The following is a 21,020-nucleotide window of genomic DNA, read 5'->3' on the forward strand; positions in this document are numbered from 1 at the left end:
AAGTAGCTGGGGGAAAAAGGAAGCAGTGTTACTATTTTAGTTATGAAATAAGGTATATAGAGAGCTTGAGACAGAATCTAAAGTAGTGTATCACATCAAATACTGTCCTCCTGCCTCGCAGGTCTCTGGTGCTCAGCCAGGAGTTACATGCTGTGGGTTGTCTGGGTTGCAGATCTGTGTTGGAAGGGGTAGCAGGATTTCTTGCTGAGGTGCAGAGCTGTGATGAATAATCTTGACAGACTCATGCTGGTCATTCGGAGACTCAGCAGACTCCCCATCATGTTCTTCCAAAAAAGGAGGAATGCAAGACAGGCCAATTTGTGGGATTTACTGCAGTCAACCATGGAGGCCCTGCCTTAGAAAAATAATTGGTTCTGCTGCTCTCGTTCATACCTTACCCTCAGAGTGATCCTGTTGATTTTGCTGGTATTGTTCCTAGTCTGACTGATGGATGTGGTTTTTTGGGGAAAGGAAAAGTAAGACAGTGAAATCTTATCACTATGATATTAAATAATTTCTCAAATATCCAAAGGTGGGGTTTTTTTACCTCCCTTTTATCTTATTTTCATATTCATAAGGACAATGGTATTAAATTCAGACTAGGAAATTTCTATTTCCCCACCAGAAACAATGGTATTTAAAAACATAATACTGTTCTGAATATCGTGAATATGCTAGATACTGCTAGCTGCTAGATACTTCAGAAACAAGTCCCAGTATGTAGGAGGTCAGATTGTTTTTGTATAGCATGTGGAAAAGATTTCAGTTCAGCCCTTACTAAGCCCCCTGAAGCTTTCAGGCATACCTGATACTCTTTTAAACTATCTTAGACCTCAGTTAGACATTGAGAACTTGATGTCCCCAGCTCAACCCTTTGTGAACTCAGAGCAAAGGAAGTGCCATTCTTAGCAGGATTACCTGCTGTGAGATGCATCTTTACTTAATTTACGTTTTGCTGACCCAAAGCCCAGTGAATTAATTTAAAATCTTTCCACAGATTTTGACTGACTTAATCAGGCTAATGAAGAGCACCTAGTGGGTCCTGTTACCATAGTAAGAGTTTCAGTTTTGAAAAGCCTACAGGAATGTGAATTTCAAGGTGAAAAATTTTGAATCATTTTACAGAGACACAAATGGGAAGAAGGTTCTGTGTCTCCTGGTTCTGGGCCTAGGCCCAGTGCAAGGGAAATCTGCCACAGTCCTAAAGGACAAATGGGCACAATATGAACTTTGCTTCTACTTAACTGTTGTTATCTGATCATCTGCATTTCCTTCCCTTTTAATTTAATTTAGTATCATTCAGGGACTGTACCTCAGCTCTGCAGAAATGAAATGCTTGGTGGAATAAATAGTAAAATAATATCAAAAAACAATTTTTGGCAATTAAATTCACATTTTAAAAATTGAATAGGGTGGTAAGGAACACATGCCAGTTTTTCAATTAAGTAATTTTTTGGCACCTTCACAACTGTACCTACAGATCATTATTGCCAAGCAGGTAACTTCAAATAATTAAAGTAGCTTTTTTTTTTAAAAAAAAAAACAAACCAAAGAAACAAAGCCAAAACTTGTACTTCATTAGCAATTTATTATTTTGATAGTCAATTTCCCATATTCTGTTTTAAGCGTGGTGTCTTTGCTTGTAATGCTGACATTGCAAACAGCTATGGCTATGATACTAGTAGTGGAGGCTACAGATAAGGTTCCTAGCATTTTCTGTTGAGGAAAGAAAGGAGATGAATTAAGGTCATACAGGCAATGTTAACTTTGTGCTTTTTCTCCCTAGCTTCTGAGTATTTTGTGGTTGGTTGCAACCCTTACCCCCCCCTCCTGTTTAACAGCCTCAGTAATTTGATTGTGCTTTTCAAGTGCTGTTATAGAGGTATTCCTGTAGTATAACTAATGAATTATCAACCCTACAAGCATGAATTTTATTTTGCAGACAAGAAAGCACAGTCTTTCCTTCAAAGGGATCATAATATGTAACTTATGCATCTAGTATTCAGGATTCTAAGCAAGTATTATAAGTAATGCATGGCTTGACAGGCACCCACTATCCATGTATATTGGTAAAGGATTACTTACAAAAATTGTAATAGGAATAATTTATCGCAGTTGATTACTGTGCATTCATATGAGTGATACAGGACTAAATTCTTACTGTTGTCTTAAAATACAGCTTCATCTCTGAGGAGAAGAGGCAAATGGGCTCTCCCATGCAGTGAGGTGTTATCATGAACTAAGTGGTACTCCTTAGTTGTCACGCAGTGTGAGGTCTGCACCTTTAACATAGCTTTTAGGTTTCTTTCTTTTTACTTGTAAACAACACAAAGTAGAATAGAATGAAGGAGCAGCTTTCTCATCAGCTAGTACAGAGGCATTGATACCAGAGGGGCCAAGAGGTACTATGTAATGATGGTTACCTCTGAAAACAACCCGTGTATCCATAACAATCAGTAGTGATGATTTATACTGTTAGATGCAAGTCCCTTAAGTGTGGTAACTGATGCTGCTGATTTCATCTGAGAAGGTGGCAGCTGTAAAGCTATGGTTTCAACATAACCCAGTGTCCATGTCAACTGAAAAGAACTATCTCCTGCCCCACAGCATAATCCTATGTGTTCCTTGAACTACTTCCTCCAAACTGTGATCTCCCAATCTGGAGCTAAATAGGCAAAAAGGTTGTGTGCATGTTTTTGTGGATTCAATGTATCTTACAGGCAATCATGAGAAGGAAGGGGTTACTGACCATGAAATGTGCTATTATGTATGGGTTTTTTTGGCCTTGTTTCTTGTCAATCTTCATTGAATGTGCTGTTGAGATTTTAAGGGATAATTATACTGGGAATGGCGAGGTGGGCCGATGTCCATTAACATCATCTTACTGCACGTAAACGTGATCTGCAAGGAGGGGAATGTTGTTTAAAAAAATACAGCAGCTCTTCAAGCTGACCTTGTTGACTCAGAATGTTGTTGGGAATAACTTAATGAATTTGTCAGGTCTCATTGCAATAGGTATTAGGATAGGTCTGTTGCTAAGGAAACCCAAAAGAGCTTATTTAAATAGCTGACATTCATAAATTATGACCTGCTCTCTGGGGAAAAAAGAAGGTTCTATTTACAGAATTTTTTAAGATGCAAACAATAGCTAGAGAAAAAAGTCAAATACGAGGAATGAAGAATTCTTTGTGAAATAGATGTCTTTGTTTACTTCATTCATTATGACTACTAAAATTGCTTCTGTTTCCCTGTTTCTGTTTTGCTGATGACCTACTGTCTTCTTTACATAATGGTAAACAGAATCATTGAATGTGGAAAATATTTGTGCTGACAGATGTAAGGTATGATGAAAACAACACAGGATGTTTATATGATGTTGCAACATAATAAAGAAAAGCTGAAATTAAAACAAATACTATAACTCTCTTAAAGGAGGATCAAAGGAAAAAAATGTTTGATGACTGTGTAAGTTGTCCAGCTGATGATGCTATCACTGATCACACTATCTACCAGCAGCTGGGTTTTTTGGACAGCAGCTTGGAACTATGTCAATGTTTCCTTTGAGGTGTTTTTTCTTAGAATACCTATATTAGTGATGAGTAACTACCATGAAAAAAATGTACCAATTCTGACAGGACCACTCTTATAGTGAACGAGACAGGATATTTTTCTAGGTTATTTTTGATACTGATAGTTTGCATTTGAGATACCAGATGCATTTACTAAGTATATTTTGACTTTTGCATGCTTTGTCAGTGATTTATTAAGCATTACTTTAGTATTTTCATGTAACAGCAATCCACTACATGTTACTGATTGTCTTAGCCATTTACTTAGTTTAATGCTTGAACAGTGATTTAGAATGAAGAGCCAAAATGTCTTTCTTCATCAAAAAATAAACACTCAGAATTGTTGGGGTCTAGTAGTTATGAGAACAATAGTGCAAGAATAAGCAAATGTAGTTAAGTGGCACTTCCTCCTATGCTATTTTGGTTCTCCTAGTTACTGTGTTTGTATGACATAAAAATCCATCTATCTCTGGGCCTGGGTAATAATAAATGAGAATTTTTTTAGTATGACTGATCCCAAATTCCAGTGGGTACAGGTGTGTGCAACAGACTGGTGTGTTAGCCAAGCCAGGAAGGAATGATCCAATGCTCCATAAAATCACTGTAGTATTTTCTGGGAATATTTTGTCAGATATGTTTGAAATGCAGCTATTTAAACAAGGGGGAGACGCCTCCTAAAGTACCCTGGAAGAACTTCTCTCTATTAGCTTTAGAGTGATGCTGCTCTCCTAGCTTAACTGCCTTTTAAGCTCCCAGAGGTGTGGTAAATGCAGCTCAAAGGTGCCTGCCTGATCTTGCAGTAGGTAACCATGTAACAAATAACACTTATTTTCTATTTAAATTATTTTAATAACAAAAAATGTAACCCAGGGTATTGTTCAAGGAGACATCGAAGGCTTAAGTAACAACCCTTGAAGAAAAAGGAAACTTGGAATAAAAATTCTTCTGCCTTTTTTTCTGTTCATAGTTACTTTTGGAATTTCCCATTCCCTGTAACTGCAGTAGGACCATTTGTGTTAATAAGTATGAGAACTCTGTGTGTCAAGATAATCTTGAGGACGTTGTGATTCTTTGAATAAATATTCCAGATGAAAATAAAATTAAATGCAAACAGTGTTTTCAAGAGAACATATACCAGATAGCATTTGGAATTTATATAAGTTTCAATACAAATATGCAGCCTTAAATGCTTAAAATAAATGTTTTAAATAAAACAAGTAATTCTATGATGAAGGTTTTATATGAACACATTTTAGCCTGGCATTAATTTTATATATAATATGAACTACTTGCTCATAAGCACTGTTTAGCCTCTGGATTTATGTAACCATTATACAGTAAATGACAATGAAGCTACGGGCACTAGTTAAATAATAATAATCAGCTAAGAGAAATTTGTTTCAGAGTAATCCCTTGTAGCCTCTCAAGCCATGGAATTAATTCACAAACAACATCAGTTTTTGTGTATCAGCAGGAGTGCTTAGGACCTGCTAATACTTGAGGAAGCTTGCTATGTGTCATTAGGATCACACTTCTAGAAGGGTTTTTTTTTTTCATTCTAGGAATGAATTCTGAGCAGGTGAAGGAAAGCCTAGTTGCAGTATGCAGCAGAAAGTCTAACTACTGGGAAATTAGAGAAAAATGTTTCTTTTTTTTTTTTTCCAGTACCCTTTATCAAGGACTTAACAGCTTTAAGTTGTGATTGTTCTGCACAACACAATACACTTATGGTATTAAATGCTTGATGCCTCTCTTTAATCAGGTTTTCCTGCTTCAATTGCTGTGTTTTTTTTAATATGCAACAATACTTTACACTTCTGGATTGAAAATGGGGCAGGTGTAGAGGAAGACTGGTCAGATGATAGTGTCTCAACAGACTTTTTTGGAAAGCTAAGAGATCTTTATTCCTTAGCCTCACAATATGCAGGCTAAGGAGTGGTAAGATTTTTCTACTATGAATAAAAGAAGCAATTAAAGAGAAAAGAATGGGTATTTAAGAAGAATGGCAATGCCAAAAAAAGAAACTATCATAAAATGGCTGTTAAAAATTAAAAATGAAATAAGAAGGTTGCCATAAGAATTAGGTCTGACCTTAGATATTTTGGAGTGAATATAATGGGGACAAAAGATCCTTGCAAACTCTGTTATGGAATAGGTAAGTTTCTATTAAGAATGATCACTTGCACGAGCAGGGGTGGGCCTGGGTAACTGCAGAAGATCCTTTCAAGCCTATGTTCCTCTGACTGAAATGACTTCCTGAAGGATGATCTGTTAATAGAAAATAGCAAGATGAAGGCAGCTTGAGGAAAAGCCTGTCCATACAGCACATATGACTTGATGGTGCTTCCACTGGTGTGGTGGCATTCTCATCAGGTGAGAACCTCACAAGGGTAGGGCTCAGTTTAGTGATGCACCAGAGACACCTGAAGTATAAATGAGATCTCACTTGTAGACTCTTGACCTCTCAAGGGCTGGCTTAATGTTGGGCACTAAGGCAATCTCCCTGTGCTTACTAGATGAGCTGTGAAATGTGGGTGCCAGGTAAAAATCCCTTCACAGCAGAGAGCTGTGAATCAAAAAGCAATTATCTTGTTTCTCTATCTAATATTAACTTGTTTCTCTATCTAATATTAATTAGGAATAGCACTAGGATGTGAAGGGAGGGGCATTTTTGGGTCTAGTTGCTCAGACTTTGGAGTCAAAAGAATTGAGAGTTTTAACTCATGTCATGATTTCTAGTGGATTTAATACTGTCATATTTTCAATGGTATTTTTTACTGACTGAAAATCTTAATGAAGATATTCAAATAATACCTGAACTTTATCAGAAATGTTCATCTCATGCTTTGCCAACTGTCATTGCAATTTGCCAAAAGCTACTTAACTTGTATACCTCCAGGAAAAGCAGCCTTGACAAAGAAATACAGCACAACATAGCAAGTTTTTATGGCAGTTTCCTGCAAGCCTAATTCTGTCTTTCAAGAAAATTTAGGAAGCTGGTTCAAGCCTTCATCCCTCTGATACAGTTAACTTGCTTCCTCAGAAGTGTAGGAGGGAAAAGAGTATCTTGAAAAAGAAAGTATGTTGAATAATCTGGGGTTTTGGTTTTCATATTGAGAGGTAAATTAGGGTGTGTCTTTAAGACATGAGCATTTTCTTTTGCCACTATAAAGTAATTTTTAAATGGATTAACCTGTTTAAAAATGCAGTATTAAGAGTACTGGAATTTATCAAACCTAAACAAGACAATTTGCTCTAGAATTGATCCTGTATAGATTAGACAAGGTGACCAGATGAGATAGTGAGCGCACTTAAACAAAAAATCCCAACCCAGTGTGTTCTAACGTGAATACTACAATAATGGGTGACTAACAGGTTTTTATCATAGTGCACCCTGCAGAACACATTTCAGTGTGAAATATAGAGACCATTTTTGTGATTTCCATTAAAACTATTCCTGAAGCTAAGTCCCTCCATCTTGCTCAAGAGCCATTTCTCAGTGATGTTCTGTATTAGACAGTCATGAGTCAGCGATGAAAAAGGTGATAAGCTTGGTTGCCTAAAGCTGTGTACATACCATTAATATCCAATCACTAAGGAGTGAAAAAGTACTTTGTAGAGAAGAGAGAAATGCATTTCCTCTGGCCAAAAGGTGAAAAGTTGATAAAATTTCTTTCATTTTGGGGACCTCAAATCTCCTCATTGTTATCATTTTAGAGACTCATTAAGAAAATGCCACTGTTATTAGTCCTTGATTGGTACTGTACTTGAAGCTATTTAAAACATGTAAGCTCAAATTATTTTTAAACACATTTTTGTTTTTATGTATGTATAAAAAGATAATTGGGAAAGCTCACTATAAGTGCATGTGTTACAGTGAACTCTAGGCATACTGAATATGAGCTAATGATTTCTATGTATAAATGTATTAACCATACAGTGTCAGCAGCATGCGTTTGCTGTGTGTAAAATGACAATTACAGCCACTGTGATCAGACTCCAAAAGACTCCAAATAATATCCTTGATATTTTTTCTTTTATTCTTCTTAAAAGTTTAAAAATACTAAAGGTTCAATGAGATTATTTTACTCTTACTATCACAGTGAATGTTGAATGGATTGGTAAATATTTGATTTACAGGCTTTCTGTATTTTGTTATTGCATTTCCCTTTTACATATCATGTAAAATCAATCTGACAGATGCTAACACAAATCTGATGTTCATTAGAAAGTAATTAATTATCCTAAAGGGATGTTTATGGATAGAAACAATATATATTTTGGGCTATCAACAAAACTTGACCAGCTGGCTTCTCTGTAACCAGCCTGCAACTATGACAAGTTAATGACAAAACTCAGTGCATGGTATTCCTTTAAATCTAACATAAAACATGTAATGTTAGAAAGTGGTTAGTGGTAGTGTCTATGGTGATAATCAAATTGAACCTAAAATACATTTGTGATTTAGATATCTAAGCAATTAAGTTTTTTACATCCCAAAGAATTTTTCATAAGTTAATTCCCAATTAAAGTTTTTACATAGTAGTATATTTTTTATTTGACTTTCAATTGTAGAGTTGAGATTGGGCAGTCCTGAGCAGTCCTTAGAAACTCCTAACTCTTTGTTTCATCAGCCTTCCACTAAAATTCATTTTCCACTCACTTCATGGTTTAAAGCCCAAGTGTTAAATCTAATGAAAACATTCCAGACTGATTATAACACCCCTTTGGCCAAATAGAGGTGGTGTGCTTTTTGCTGAAATAATTTCAGAAACTACAGTTTTAGCAAAATGGTATGTTGAAGAATATTCAGCTCTGCAGCATTTAGTAATGCTGTTGGCTCTCACAAGCTATATCAGAACAATGTGATTAAATGAGGGCAATGCCTTGGTGTCTGCTTGTGGTAGCAGGACACTAGTTTTCATGCACTGAATTCTTTCACTTCAAGTATGTGTTCCGAGTTATTTGTCAATGCAGTTGCTTTTCCCACTGCTCCTTATTTCTCTTTTGTTGATGCCTCAGTTGCTTTATTACATTTTCCACTCATGAATGAGAAGGAGGAAATGTATTACTTTAGACAGTGCTACATTTCAGTAAACCTACTCTTCAAAACATAATCATATGTAACAAGATTGATCCCAGTCAGTATTTTAAATGCACAATGGTAAGCATATCTTGTTTATGCCTCAAGGCCATGTCTGACAGTCTTCCTGCTGTTAGCACCCATCAGTAGAAATAATCTCCATGCTCTACTAATTAGAAAAAAATACACTTTAGTGTTATGCTGTGGAGGAGAGTGTAAAGATAGCTATACAGAAAATTTTCAGGCTCTCACATCATGAGTGTACTCATACAGTGTTTCTCAACCAGTGCTTTTCTGAACAGAAGGTTACAATGCACTAAATAATGTATTAAGAGTAAGTTTAAATATCTTTCTACGTAGCTTTGCTTTCAGCCATCAGCTAAACTCTACTTTCCCTAAATTCTTCTCCCAATTGTGTTTCTAAGATATAAAACTTAATACGATTTTGACGCTTTGCAAAGCTACTTTTCCTAAAATACTTAACTATGGTAGGAGTGAGAAAACAGAAAAACAGTATTCTATCAGAAAGCAGAACAGAACAAAACAGATCATTCTGACATAACTAGTAATTTGTACTTAGCCCCTAATTTAGGATAGGGAGTAAATTGATTGGGATTTTTCATCTAAACCCCTAAAAAATATGGAAAGGTTTAAAAGTTTCTTGCACTCTTTTTCCCTTTCTTTTTCCACCATTTCATTTTTTCTGTTTATTCTGATCTGAACAATCTCAAGGTAAGTAATAAATGTAACTTGAAAGTTCTTTATGGAAATATATATTTTTCTCCTGGAAGTGAAAATTTTATTTGTAAAATAATTTCTTTCAAAGAAAGACATTCATAAGTAATTTTACTTCTTTTTTTCATTAGTATGCCATAAATCTGATACATTTTAATGTGACAATTAGTACATGAGAATTGGCTGTACACATGCCTTTCTTTAGTAAAGGTATGTTCTGCTAAGGAAAACTTAAACTTACACTCAAACTAAACAAAGTTTGTATTTAGAGTTTGTGTGATCTGCATTTTTGTAGGGGGTATAGGCCTAGTGGTTTTATTTTCTTCTTTAACAGGCTTTGCAATTGTAGGACTATAACACTCAGAATCTTAAAAAAGTACTTACCGTGGAGGTGCATCAGGATACATGATGTTGACCTGAGAAAGTGTATCCAGATAGGAATCAAAATCAAAAGCTGGGGGAAACTCCTCCAAGCAGGTGGATCTCAGCTCTCCAAAAGAGCCACCATAAGAGAAGCCATCTAGAGCTGGAAAACAAGCAATTAAGACTTGTTGCTCTTTTTCTCCATGGTGTATTCTGAGGCAATATCACCAAGTACAAATAGTTGTAAATAAGAAAATAAAACCTATCTGGGGCAGAGGAATTATTGGTATTCTGGAACAAGCAGGTTTCAGAGGACATTTCTGTTTCTTTAAGAGCAGGTTAATGTTATCTCTAGATGAACCATGGTGTTTCAGGCTGTGGCACAGGCACTGTGTGTTTAGTGCTGCCCTACAAGATGAACATGTCTACAGCTCTTCTTGTGCCTCAAAGGTTGAAAAGGAGTATCAGTTCTACTGCATGCAGCTTCAAACATTAGCAGGATTGCTGAAATTCCCAGGGGAATACATTGAAACTTTGCAATTCTGTGAAGGTTTTTGAAAGGAGCCTTAGGTGTTTGATTGTACATCATGTGTTTTTAGAAAATGCTGTTATGAATAAAAACACTCAAAAAAAGTGGGAAAAACAGGAAAACAGGACTTCCTTAATCCTTTCATGCAAGAGCTCCCTACTTCCAGAAATACCACAAAATTAGTGCTGTTTTCTGTCTTTGAGGATAATTAGATAATGCTCAACATTCTTGGGTAAATATCTCTAAGTATGTCCTGAATTGTGGAAATGCAACAATCTCTACTCTCCTTTCTTTGCCTCCCTGCAACTGTCTTGCAAATACAGGGAACCCTCCTTTTCACTTGATTAAAATAGTACCTGGGGATGAGAGCCAGCTTCTAAAGTGACATCAAAGTAGTGTCTCCTTCAACAGAGGGCAAAGGACTTGCTTGAACTGCCTGTTCTGTCTTCTGGCAATTTTCACCTCTGCCAATTTATTCTTGAGGAATTTACCAAGACTAATCTGGTCTATCATGCACTGTGCTTTCCATTTGCTTGGTAAGTGAAGGAAGCCAATTTGACTGTGACTCCTGCTGCTCCCATGCTGGCCAGTGGGCACATGCTGAGATATTGGGATGACATGTGCTAATGTAAAATTTTCACTTGGGTAGACTTCTTTAGTTGAAGATTATTCTTTTGAATTTCTCTGAAAATATCACCATTATTTTATTTTTCTATTTCTCTAGCGTTGTTATTTCTAACAAGCAATTTGAAAATGGTCCTTTGTATTTTTGCCTGTTTTCAGGGTTTTTAAGGAGCTGAAATTAATGTAGCAGTACATTTAAATGTAGTGTTTGAATCTTAATGGTCAGTATTTTATCATGCCAAAATACTGCTGTTCATGGGTAAAACATTAACTGCAATTTGGGTTTAACTATTTAATTCCAAATGTAGCTGCTGAAAAGTAGGAAAAATAGATGTTACAATAATGGTAGACATTAGAAATAATCAGATTCTTTCATTTCCTTGACAAAGTGGTTTTTTATTTCTGGTTCGGAAACCCTAAATGGGCCAAAAATATAACTCTACAATCAACTCCTTCATATTCCCAAGTTCTTTTTAAGTGTGGGGGATTTTTGCTGGGGAGCAGGGGGATAGTAATAGGTGCTTTTTTGATAGTAAACCAGTCTCCTTAATGATGATGACAGTTGCAATGCCATTTTGATGCCCTGCTGGTCTGTTTATATGCAGTTACTAATTTTTGTGGTCAGAAAAGAAGTAATTGCCTAGTCATTGTTCTAGGTCAGTGCACACTGCAGAAGTGAAAAAGAAGCTTTCCAACAAATAGAAATTACATTATATGCTATATCAAAGCTATAATGGGATATGAAAAGAAACTACCATGAGTCCAGCAATGGAGAAAAAGTCTTGTACTGTATCAAGGGAGAATAAGCTGTTTAAGAAATGGTGTCAGTATTGGCCTCGTTCGTATTAACCATTAACTATGGACTTTGTGTTATGTGACTTCAGTGCCTGCACAAAGATGCTATTAAACTGCCTGTGACCTGTTCATCCTATTCTTAAAATTCTTTTTTTTCATACCATGTGCAGCAGCCAGATGCTTTTTGTTGCCTGTAGCACCAGATATTAATGAAGTTAAGCATTGTCTTGCTATAACTAGCCATCTTACCATAAACAGCATCTGTCCTCAGATCTGGGTGTCTTAATCGTCCGTCCTTTCGCAGACTGCCAACAATGATTGTAACACACGATAGAAATAGCACAAGTCCAATCACTACTCCAGCCACCAGAAGAGGTGAAACAAGTAAACTGGTATCATTTCCATTTTCACTGTAGCTGGGGAATTCACTGGTTGGGCTGCTGTGGTTCAAGTGAACTTCTATATAGCAGAGACAGAAAGAACATGTCAGTTGTGAAAAGAGACATTAATGAAGTGTGTTTTTACAGATGCCAAAATCTAGGGCTTTCAAAGCCCCAGGAGACAGCCTGAGATAGATCCATTGTACAAATCCATGCTTTTATGGACAATTTTATGGACTGATATCTGGAGCTGTTAGTAACTGATGCTGGGGGAGTCATTCATCAGTCATGTCCCCATTACTGGCAGAGTAATCCTGCTGGAGTAGATGTATGTAGCGTAATGGTAATTTTGATTGCTTATTCCTGGAAAGATTCTTTGTATCATGAATTGGTTGATGCTGAAAGAACTTAAGTCTGTGGACTGAGGAACATGAAAACTTAAAAATCTGGGCTCTGAGCAGAACCGAAGATTCATGTCTTGTTACTAGGAGTGAAAAGACTCCAAGATTTCTGTAGAGAAAGTTTTTGAGAAGTGTGAAACAGAGGCTACCCTTTTGTAGCACTGGGTGTGCTCTAGTTTGTGGCGTGAGTCAGCATCTCAAGAAAGCAGAGAGACTCCCTGCTTAAAGAAGAGGTTCCATATATTTATTTGTGGACAAAAGTTGGGGCATGCAGTAAAGGTAACCAAAATTGGGCCTAGGTCTTTAAAAAAAATTCATAGAATCATAAAGGTTGGAAGGGACCTTAAACATCATCAAATTCCAACTCCCCCACCATGAGCAGGGAACCCTACCACTAGACCAGGTTGCACAAAACCTCATCCACCCTGCACTTGGCCTTGTTGAACTTCATGAAGTTGGCACTGGCCCACCTCTCCAGCCTGTTAAGGTCCCTCTGGATTGGATCCCTTCCCTCTTGGGTGTCAACCACACCCCACAGCTTGATATCATCAGCAAATTTGCTGAGGATGCACTCAATCCCACTGTCCGTGTCTCCAACAAAGATGTTAAACAGCACTGGTCCCAATACTGACCTCTGAGGGACACCACTCGTCACCTGCCTCCATTTGGACATTGAGCCATCGACCATAGCTCTCTGGGTGGAGCCATCCAGCCAATCTCTTATCCGCTGAGTGGTCCACCTGTCAAATCCATGCCTTGTCAGTTTGGAGACCAGGATGTCATGTGGGACAGTGTCAAATTGTAATGAGCACCCATTTTCCTATTCTTAACCCACAGCTTATTAAAAAAACAAACACACAGACACACCTCCCCAGATGAAAAAGAAATCTCCCATTAGCTGCTCAGGTTCAGCTATATGCCAAGTAAATTGGAATTTTATTGATGCAAGAAATTATTGGGGATGCATATATACCAAGACTAGCTTTCAAATATGGCATGGATGTATTATGTATCTGGCTATATGCCAGCTGAATGGATAAATAATTGGATTCTTACAGAAACTAAGGCTAAAAAAATCTTATTCTTGAATGATCTGTAAAGTGAATATGTGCTTTTGGAAGTGCAAGTCTTTTTTACATGGATAGATGTTAGCAGATAGTTTTCAGCAGTGTTTTTCCCAGTCTTTTCCTTTGGGATATACCACTCAGTGTTTTGCAGTCGTAACATATTAAAAACAAGATGATGGCTTCAAGCTTATGTATATTATCATTGGCTAATGCTTGACATTGAGAGAATACCCAGGGAAATTAGCACGTAGTAGGGTTTTTGTTACTTTTTTATAAGCAGTCAACTGTTGGCTGAGCACCTTTGTGAGCAATTAAGATAGACAGCCAAGACATGTGCTGAGCATTCGCAAAGCATTTTATGTTAGAAGATAAAACTGAATTTTCTGAAAACTGAACTGATTCTGTAGTGTTCACTCAAAAGGATATGGAAACCTGTACTACTTAGTGCAAAAAGTTTTTCCCTATGGGTTTTATATTTGAGGAGTAGATTCTGCTGATATTACGAGTGCTGCACTATTACAAAACTTCCCCAAGTTTACAAAATTCTAATAGTGTTTCTTATTTGTACAGTGTTTTTTTTAAACAGACTATATTGGTAATGTGTCCAACAAGCGTGTACTCACCCTGGCTGTCTGGCTTTCCATAGCCTTGTTTATACAGATTTTTGCAGATTTTGTCTTTGAAAGATGCAAATATCTCAGCAGTGCCAGCTAGTTTAAATCACAGTTGCAGGGATTTGATGCCTGAACTGAAAGTACTGCTGGTTAATTTATTGGTAGTTTTGGCTGACTTGCAAAGATAAAAGGGAAGAATCATCTTTGCTGCCATCATGAAAGCATGAGTCTGGGGTGTGAGGTTGCTGCACGCACTTTCATACTTGTGGTCTTCAAACTGAAGTCAAGTAGTACTGAAATCAGAGTCGGTGATAAACTTGTCAAGTTCAATGGGGGAAAAAAAGCAGCCACAGCAAGTGCTTTAAGATCTTTTGAAGTGTGTACAACTTCTAAATGATCCTCTTAACAGAAAGGGACTATCTAAGGAAAAGAAGAATAGCTTTGTTTTTCTTTTTTTCTTTGTTGTTGTGTATTGTTTAGCTATGGAAGCCAGCTGGTATCTTAACACAGACTATTTTGGAGATTCCTGAGGTGCCACCCAGTGTGAGCACTAATATTTGGTCATATTTTGCTTGATAGGAATTTAACAGGTTAGCAGTGACTTCAAATAGAAAGTACTCTCTCTATAATCTCCACTTGTACTTGAGGTGTTATTTTTTATTTTAAGACAGCTCATTTATCTAGCATGTTCTTAGGGCTTCCTTAGCTGTTCCAAATCTTGTCTGTTGTATCTCTTGTTTCTCACTATCATGAATCTTTCTTCTCTTTTTTGCTCTTAGTCTAATTGAACCCAGTGTCTGGTAAAGACAAGATATATTGCAATAGTGCTCTTATTAGAAGGAATGAATAACTCCCCTTAGCCTAGTGCCTAAAACAATATGCAGTTGATAAACTTCTCTCACGGTGGTGTTTTCAATTTGATACTGTGAGTCAAGTCATCCAGACTTTAGGGACTGACTACTATGGGAATTGCTGAAGTGTCTAACATCTACAGAATGAGACACTATGTTGATATAAATTCTTTGGGTTTGAATTCTTTGGTGCCAAAAGATATTCACATCACTTTTGGCAAAGGAGTGTCTTATAAATTTTCTTCCTTGTATCCAAATACCTCTTCTTTTGATAAACTGTACATTGCTGTGTATAAAAATACTATGTTTTTTCTTATTCAAAATAGAAGTATCTGCAAATTTATAGAAAGCCTATAAATGTAACAGCAATAGCTTTTTTTTTGAGGTAAGTTGTACTTTTTCTATGAAGCTGTAAATTGTAAACAATACATGCATAAATATGGATGCTTTATATCTCATCTTATGAATTCTATTGGATGCACAAACTATTGGTTTTATCCAGTGATGGGAGTTGTGTAACTAACCAGACATGGCACAAATGGAGCATGCTGGCTGTTGCAGCTGTGAATATGATGCAAGGGGCACATATGGCTGAGTGAGCACTTAATTTAGAATGAGAGTACTAGTGGAAAATTGCCTACACTATCCATTCGGTGTTAGACAATAAATTATCCACCTGCAGAATCCCTTAAATATCATATTATTTTACCTAGTGCTTCTGAATCTCAACAGAGCAACTTGTAAAGTAACTGAAGGAGGCATAGTACAACTTGACTTTTTTTGGTGGATGTTATGAAGGAATTGAGGTTGTTTAAGCTGAGGAAAAGGATGCTGAGAGGTGATCTCATTGCCCTCTATAACTACCTGAAAGGAGGTTGTAGGGAGGTGGGTGTTGGCCTCTTGTCCCAGGCAAATAACGATATGACCAGAGGAAATGGCCTGAAGTTGCAGCAAGGAAGGTTTAGATTAAATGTTAGGATGAATTTCCATACTGAAAGAGTGGTCAGGCACTGGAGCATCCTGCCCAGAGAGCTGGGTGTGTCACCATCCTTGGAGATATTAAAGAAACTTCAGTGGCACTTCAGGGCATGCTCTCGTGGCCAAGGTTGTGGGGTGTTGATGGTTGGACTTGGTAATCTCGGAGATCCCTTCCAACCATAAAGATTTTTTTTGGTTTTGTTTTGTTTGTTTTTTTGTGAGGGCACATCTGCTCTAGTGAAGCCACAACAGTGTCTGTAATTCATAGGGTTTTCTTTGTTCCCTTTAAAAATTGGAGATGATTTTAAGCCTGGATCTTACTAAGATAAGCAAATCTTTTCCCCTGGTTTAAAATTTCTGATAATTCATGTTATCACTGGTGGAAAGGATGAGACATGAAGTTTTGTTTCGCAGGCTGAAATGTGGATGAGCAACTCATGAAGAAGTGCTGATGTGTCGTACTGGAAGGATTTAGTATGCAAAATCACACACACATCTATGTCCCTGTCAGTCTCAGTTAAGCCTTGCCTGGGGACAGGATGGGCTTAGTGATTACTTGCTGAACTAAAGCTGTATAACTTGATATAGTACAAGTTGTTTGGTGTTGGTGGTCTAGCACCTCATATTACCTTTAAATATACTATATTGTATAAGTGTACAGGACTGGTGGGAAGCTCAGTGCATAGATTTTAAATAATCCCAGAAAGTGTCTAAACACCTAAACAATTTAAAACATATTCCTTATATCCTTTTTTTTTTTAACTCATGCTTGAGAATGTTGGAATATTGCAGTCTCTTTATCAAGGGGAAGAGTCTAACTGATGGCAAGAAGGATTTGAGGTGTTCCCAGAGAGGAAGAGACATAAGTAAACCAGTGGAATTGATGGAGACTTTGTTGATTCTGCCTTTATGAACGGTTCCTGTTCAAAGATTATTTAGTCTGGCCAAGAGTGACCAATTGGATTCTGCACTTGCTGCTGTTCTGTGAAATAAGCCTCTGGCTGCAGCTGCTATCACACTGCTTATTTCTGTAGTTCCCATGCAGGTGGTCACAAAAAGAGTACAAAAACAAGCTGAAAAAGGTTTGGATCACAGGCAGTAGTTTTGTGCAGAGAATCACTGTAGCAAGGGCGAGCGGGGTAATAGTCATTGAATGAAAAGGCCTCACAGGAGCTAAATCTTAAAAAACAGAGGGTTTTTTTAAAAAAAGATAGAAAAAAGTATTTGTGAGATTGAGAGCTTTTCCATTGGGATCCGGAGGAAGGCTGAAACATCCCAACATCCCACTTATGCTAGATAAATGCAAGGATGACATCTGCTTATGGTACTTACTTTGGTTATCCTGAGTGAACTTCAGCAGTGGCTTCAGATCAAAATCTGGTCTGTATTTGTTTTACATTTATAGTCTGTTCAACTCTTTTTTTTTTTTTTTTTTTTTAAACAACCTGGCAATTTTAAATGGAAAAAGTTTTGATTCTTCTATGTTCTCTATGATTCCTCAAATAGCTTATTTCAATCTTTTTTGTCTTCTTGAAGGATTAATCTTGGCACATCTGTAGTTGTGCTCCAACGTATAAGATATACAGCAGCTGTGATGGCAGCTTATTATGTTAGGAATAACTAGGGGCCCAGAAAGACTTGACAACTGAATAAGTACAGAGACTTTCTAGCTATCACTAGAAGTATGGAAGATAGAAAATTGGTCACTGAAGAAACGGCTTTGTAGGTCAGTAATAATCACATAGGGATTGCTTCAAACTTTTACCGTAATGTAGCTGGTAAAAGGCATAGTTTGGTGTTCATATTCATAGATTAAAGATTGGTTGATCTAGTTTAGCTCATATATATTTCAGCTCCAATGATTTAATTCACTTTCTGGTTATGAGTGCCCATTAACTTGTGCCTGATGGTAGCTTATCTTCTGGAATGGTACTCAGTAGTTATTTGGCAAAGTCAATGAATGAACAAATGTTTGCTGTCAGTTGCTGCAACTGTGACATTTAAACCATTCCCCAAAACAAATGTTACTCACTATTATTTTCTGTACAAATGGTTAACTAATCTTGCCTGATTGTTCCTACCGAGGGAGGTACTTCAGCATAATCCAAACCCCTATGAATGTGATGAACAAAGCAGGACCTATAAATTTAGACTGTTCCTCTGTGGCTCACATTGCCTATTTGATCTTCCTCACTGTATATACATGTACTAGTAATAATTAAAACTTTTCACTGATTAATAGTGAAAAAATCAAAACTTTATTCAGAACATGAGACTGTGTGGTAAGGACATGTCAGTTTTATCTGATGCACTCAGCTTGAAGTGAATTTGGAACATACATACAGGTAGAAAAGCCATCAGTGACCTTGAGAAGCTCATGCAAGGCGGAAAGGGTGGCCTTTCTTCTGAGATATCTAACTCTACCTTTTTATCATGTCTGGTGGCTATCAGATAATGACTTTTCTCTTCTTGCATTGACATCCTTATTATAGAGCCAGAATGAACAAGATTGGATCACCAGCAGCCTGCAAATTGAGACTGTCAGAAGCAAAGAGGATGTGTCTGCATAAGGGCTCAGAAAATAAATCTTTTCAGAGGCTGTGGCTTTAGGGTATTATGTTGATGTCACAGCAGCATGTATAGGTGCTGTTTCAAATTAACAGGAAAAATCTTCCAATTTTCACATCCATGCTCTATTTTATCAACATGATAAATACCACTGCAGTGAAACAAATTACTCTGGAAGTTTAACAGCCCACTTTGTGATGGACAATGTATTTTTTTCCTCTATTTTCTCATATACAAACAACTTTGAACTAATAACATTTTATAAGCAGGCCCCAAATCTATTACTTCTCTCAGAAACTCTTTATTAGGGCTTGGAAATAAGTATGATGAGAATCCTATTGTACCCTTTAAAGTAAAGTTACCTTCATAAGCTCAGATCCATCTTAGGCTAGTAGTGATGTGACTGGGGCAAAAGCAATGTGGGGTTTTTTTGTTCATTTGCTTTTTTCTTGTGAGAAACTGTGGGATTTTTGAACAAAAGCTTCTTATACAGAATTTGGAAAAAATCATGGAATGGTTAGAGTTGGAAGGGACCTTAAAGATCATCAAGTTGCAAAAAACGTAGCATATAATGTTTTTTCTTTTTGTTCTGAAAGGGGAAGGTTTGAAAAACTGTAATTGGCAAATAAGTGTATTTTACCTCAGCATTCTGCTGGCTTGAACTGTGATCTAGATGTTTCATGTCTTTTCTTCAAGGAGCTTGAGCTCTGTCTGAACTGTATCTAATGTGACCTAAAGAGGTAGCTTCCTCTTTGAGCAGGGCTCATGGAAGATGTAGCCCAGGCAGAAAATATAATCTATATTGGGAGGGAGGTAGTGGAACTCAAAGCCAAAACTTTCTTCACAAACTTTACTTTCCACCTCTTCAGAGAAAATGAGAAGGCAGTGAAAATTATTGTTAGCTCTACCAGTAACACTGGTGAGCAGCTGACTTCTGCCCACTATATGCATTTATGAGTCTGTAAATGAACTATCCACTTCTGATTATTATTAGATTGGCTCAAATTTATAAGATTTTTTAAATTATGAAATTTTGTATTTTCCTTTTGTTGCACTGAACTATTGAATTGGTTCTATTAACTAGCATCTTTCAGCAATCATTAACTGGTTCAAATTATGTGAAACATGGGAAGACAGATAATCTAGTATCTGCAACAAAGTTCTGAGATTGAACTACTAATGGAGCTTCAGGAATCATATCTACCTTACATATGCCTCAAACACTCCTTCTAGAGTGTTTGTGGCCATGTGCTGCTTTTTATTTAAGACTTGTCCTATCAAAATAATCCAGTTTCTTTTTCTGTCCTCATCTCCAGTCTTCAATAGTAGTAATCTACTAAAAAAATATTATGTAGAGGAATGATTGACATTCATGTCCTGGTTTGAGCCAGGATGAAGCCAGTTTTTCTTTTTACTGATTTTTTTTTCCTTCAGCAAGCTTTCTTGTAACTAGCAACAGTGTGTTCTGCTAGGCTGATAAGACAGTGGAATGTTTTTCTAACTACTGAGGCTTCAAGGCCACACCTTCACTCTGCCGGCTCAGACACTACGGGGAGATCTGTGACCCCCCTGTAGGAGGCTGAGTTAGACATACAGCAAAATTGGCCAAAGATATTCCATTCCATATATCTACGTAAGCTCAAAGGAAGGTCAGAGATCACAGAAGACAACTTCCTTCCTTTTTTTTCTTCCCTTCTCTTCCGTCCATGGACGGCGTCCAGGGAGGACTCTGTTCATCCATCACCGTCGACCCTTAGGCTCGAGATCTCCTGACCCCCATAACTCTCTGCTCTCCTCCAGCAGCAGCTCCGGAATTCCTCGGGACTCTTCCCAGTTCAGGGAAGTGCTGTGGGAGTTGCTGGGGTGGGGGGAGGCGAGAGGCTTTTGCCCATACCTGAATATATCTGCATATAATTGTATATATTTTCTTGTATGATTCATTAGTGTTTTAATTAAAGCTGTGTAGTTTAGTTTTCAATCCAGCCAAGTCTCTCTCCTTTTCTCTCTCTCCTTCCCTACCTGGGTGGGGGGGGAGGGGATCGAGAGCATTGTTGTCGGACCTGAGTCAAACTGTGACAATTTATTGGTAGGCTAGCTGAGTCGGTAGAGCATGGGACTCTTAATCCCAGGGTCGTGGGTTCGAGCCCCACGTTGGGCGCCAATAAATACTGTACTGTACTGAATATCATACTGTGCAAGGACTTTCACTTTATATCCTTTGATCTCCCCTGTGCTGGCAACATATGATACAAGAAATGTCATGCTGTTTGGATTATTAAAATAATTGATGCATTTGTATTTACTGTGTCACTTGTTAATACTATCTTGTTATGTCCCTCTGGGGATGAGATCACAGATTTTCCTAACTAGCAGCTGCTGCATAATTTCCTAAAATACAAGATTTTAGGGTTGGGCCAAGGAAGACAGGGTTGATGATAAAAACAGATGGCTTCATTGCTAACA

General features: G+C 37.3%; 1 protein-coding gene and 1 non-coding gene across 2 annotated transcripts in view; one reads left to right on the forward strand and one right to left on the reverse strand.

Annotated features, from left to right (window-relative positions):
* The window catches only part of LOC104396402 (protein BEAN1-like), a 14,010-nt gene extending 850 nt beyond the window's left edge, over positions 1 to 13,160 (reverse strand). Inside the window, exons 1-3 of the mRNA XM_010006241.1 lie at positions 13,139 to 13,160; positions 11,948 to 12,157; positions 9,772 to 9,913 (exon numbers count right to left, since the gene is read on the reverse strand). Coding sequence (XP_010004543.1) covers positions 9,772 to 9,913; positions 11,948 to 12,157; positions 13,139 to 13,160 — 374 coding nt within the window. The remainder of the gene's footprint in view (positions 1 to 9,771; positions 9,914 to 11,947; positions 12,158 to 13,138) is intronic.
* Positions 13,161 to 20,642: 7,482 nt separating this feature from the next.
* On the forward strand, positions 20,643 to 20,715 carry TRNAK-CUU. Its single transcript has one exon. It is a non-coding gene; the product is annotated as a tRNA-Lys (tRNA).
* Positions 20,716 to 21,020: the final 305 nt, after the last annotated feature.

The sequence above is a fragment of the Chaetura pelagica genome, unplaced genomic scaffold (assembly GCF_000747805.2).
Source record: "Chaetura pelagica isolate M959 unplaced genomic scaffold, ChaPel_1.0 scaffold139, whole genome shotgun sequence".
Classification (NCBI taxonomy): domain Eukaryota; kingdom Metazoa; phylum Chordata; class Aves; order Apodiformes; family Apodidae; genus Chaetura; species Chaetura pelagica.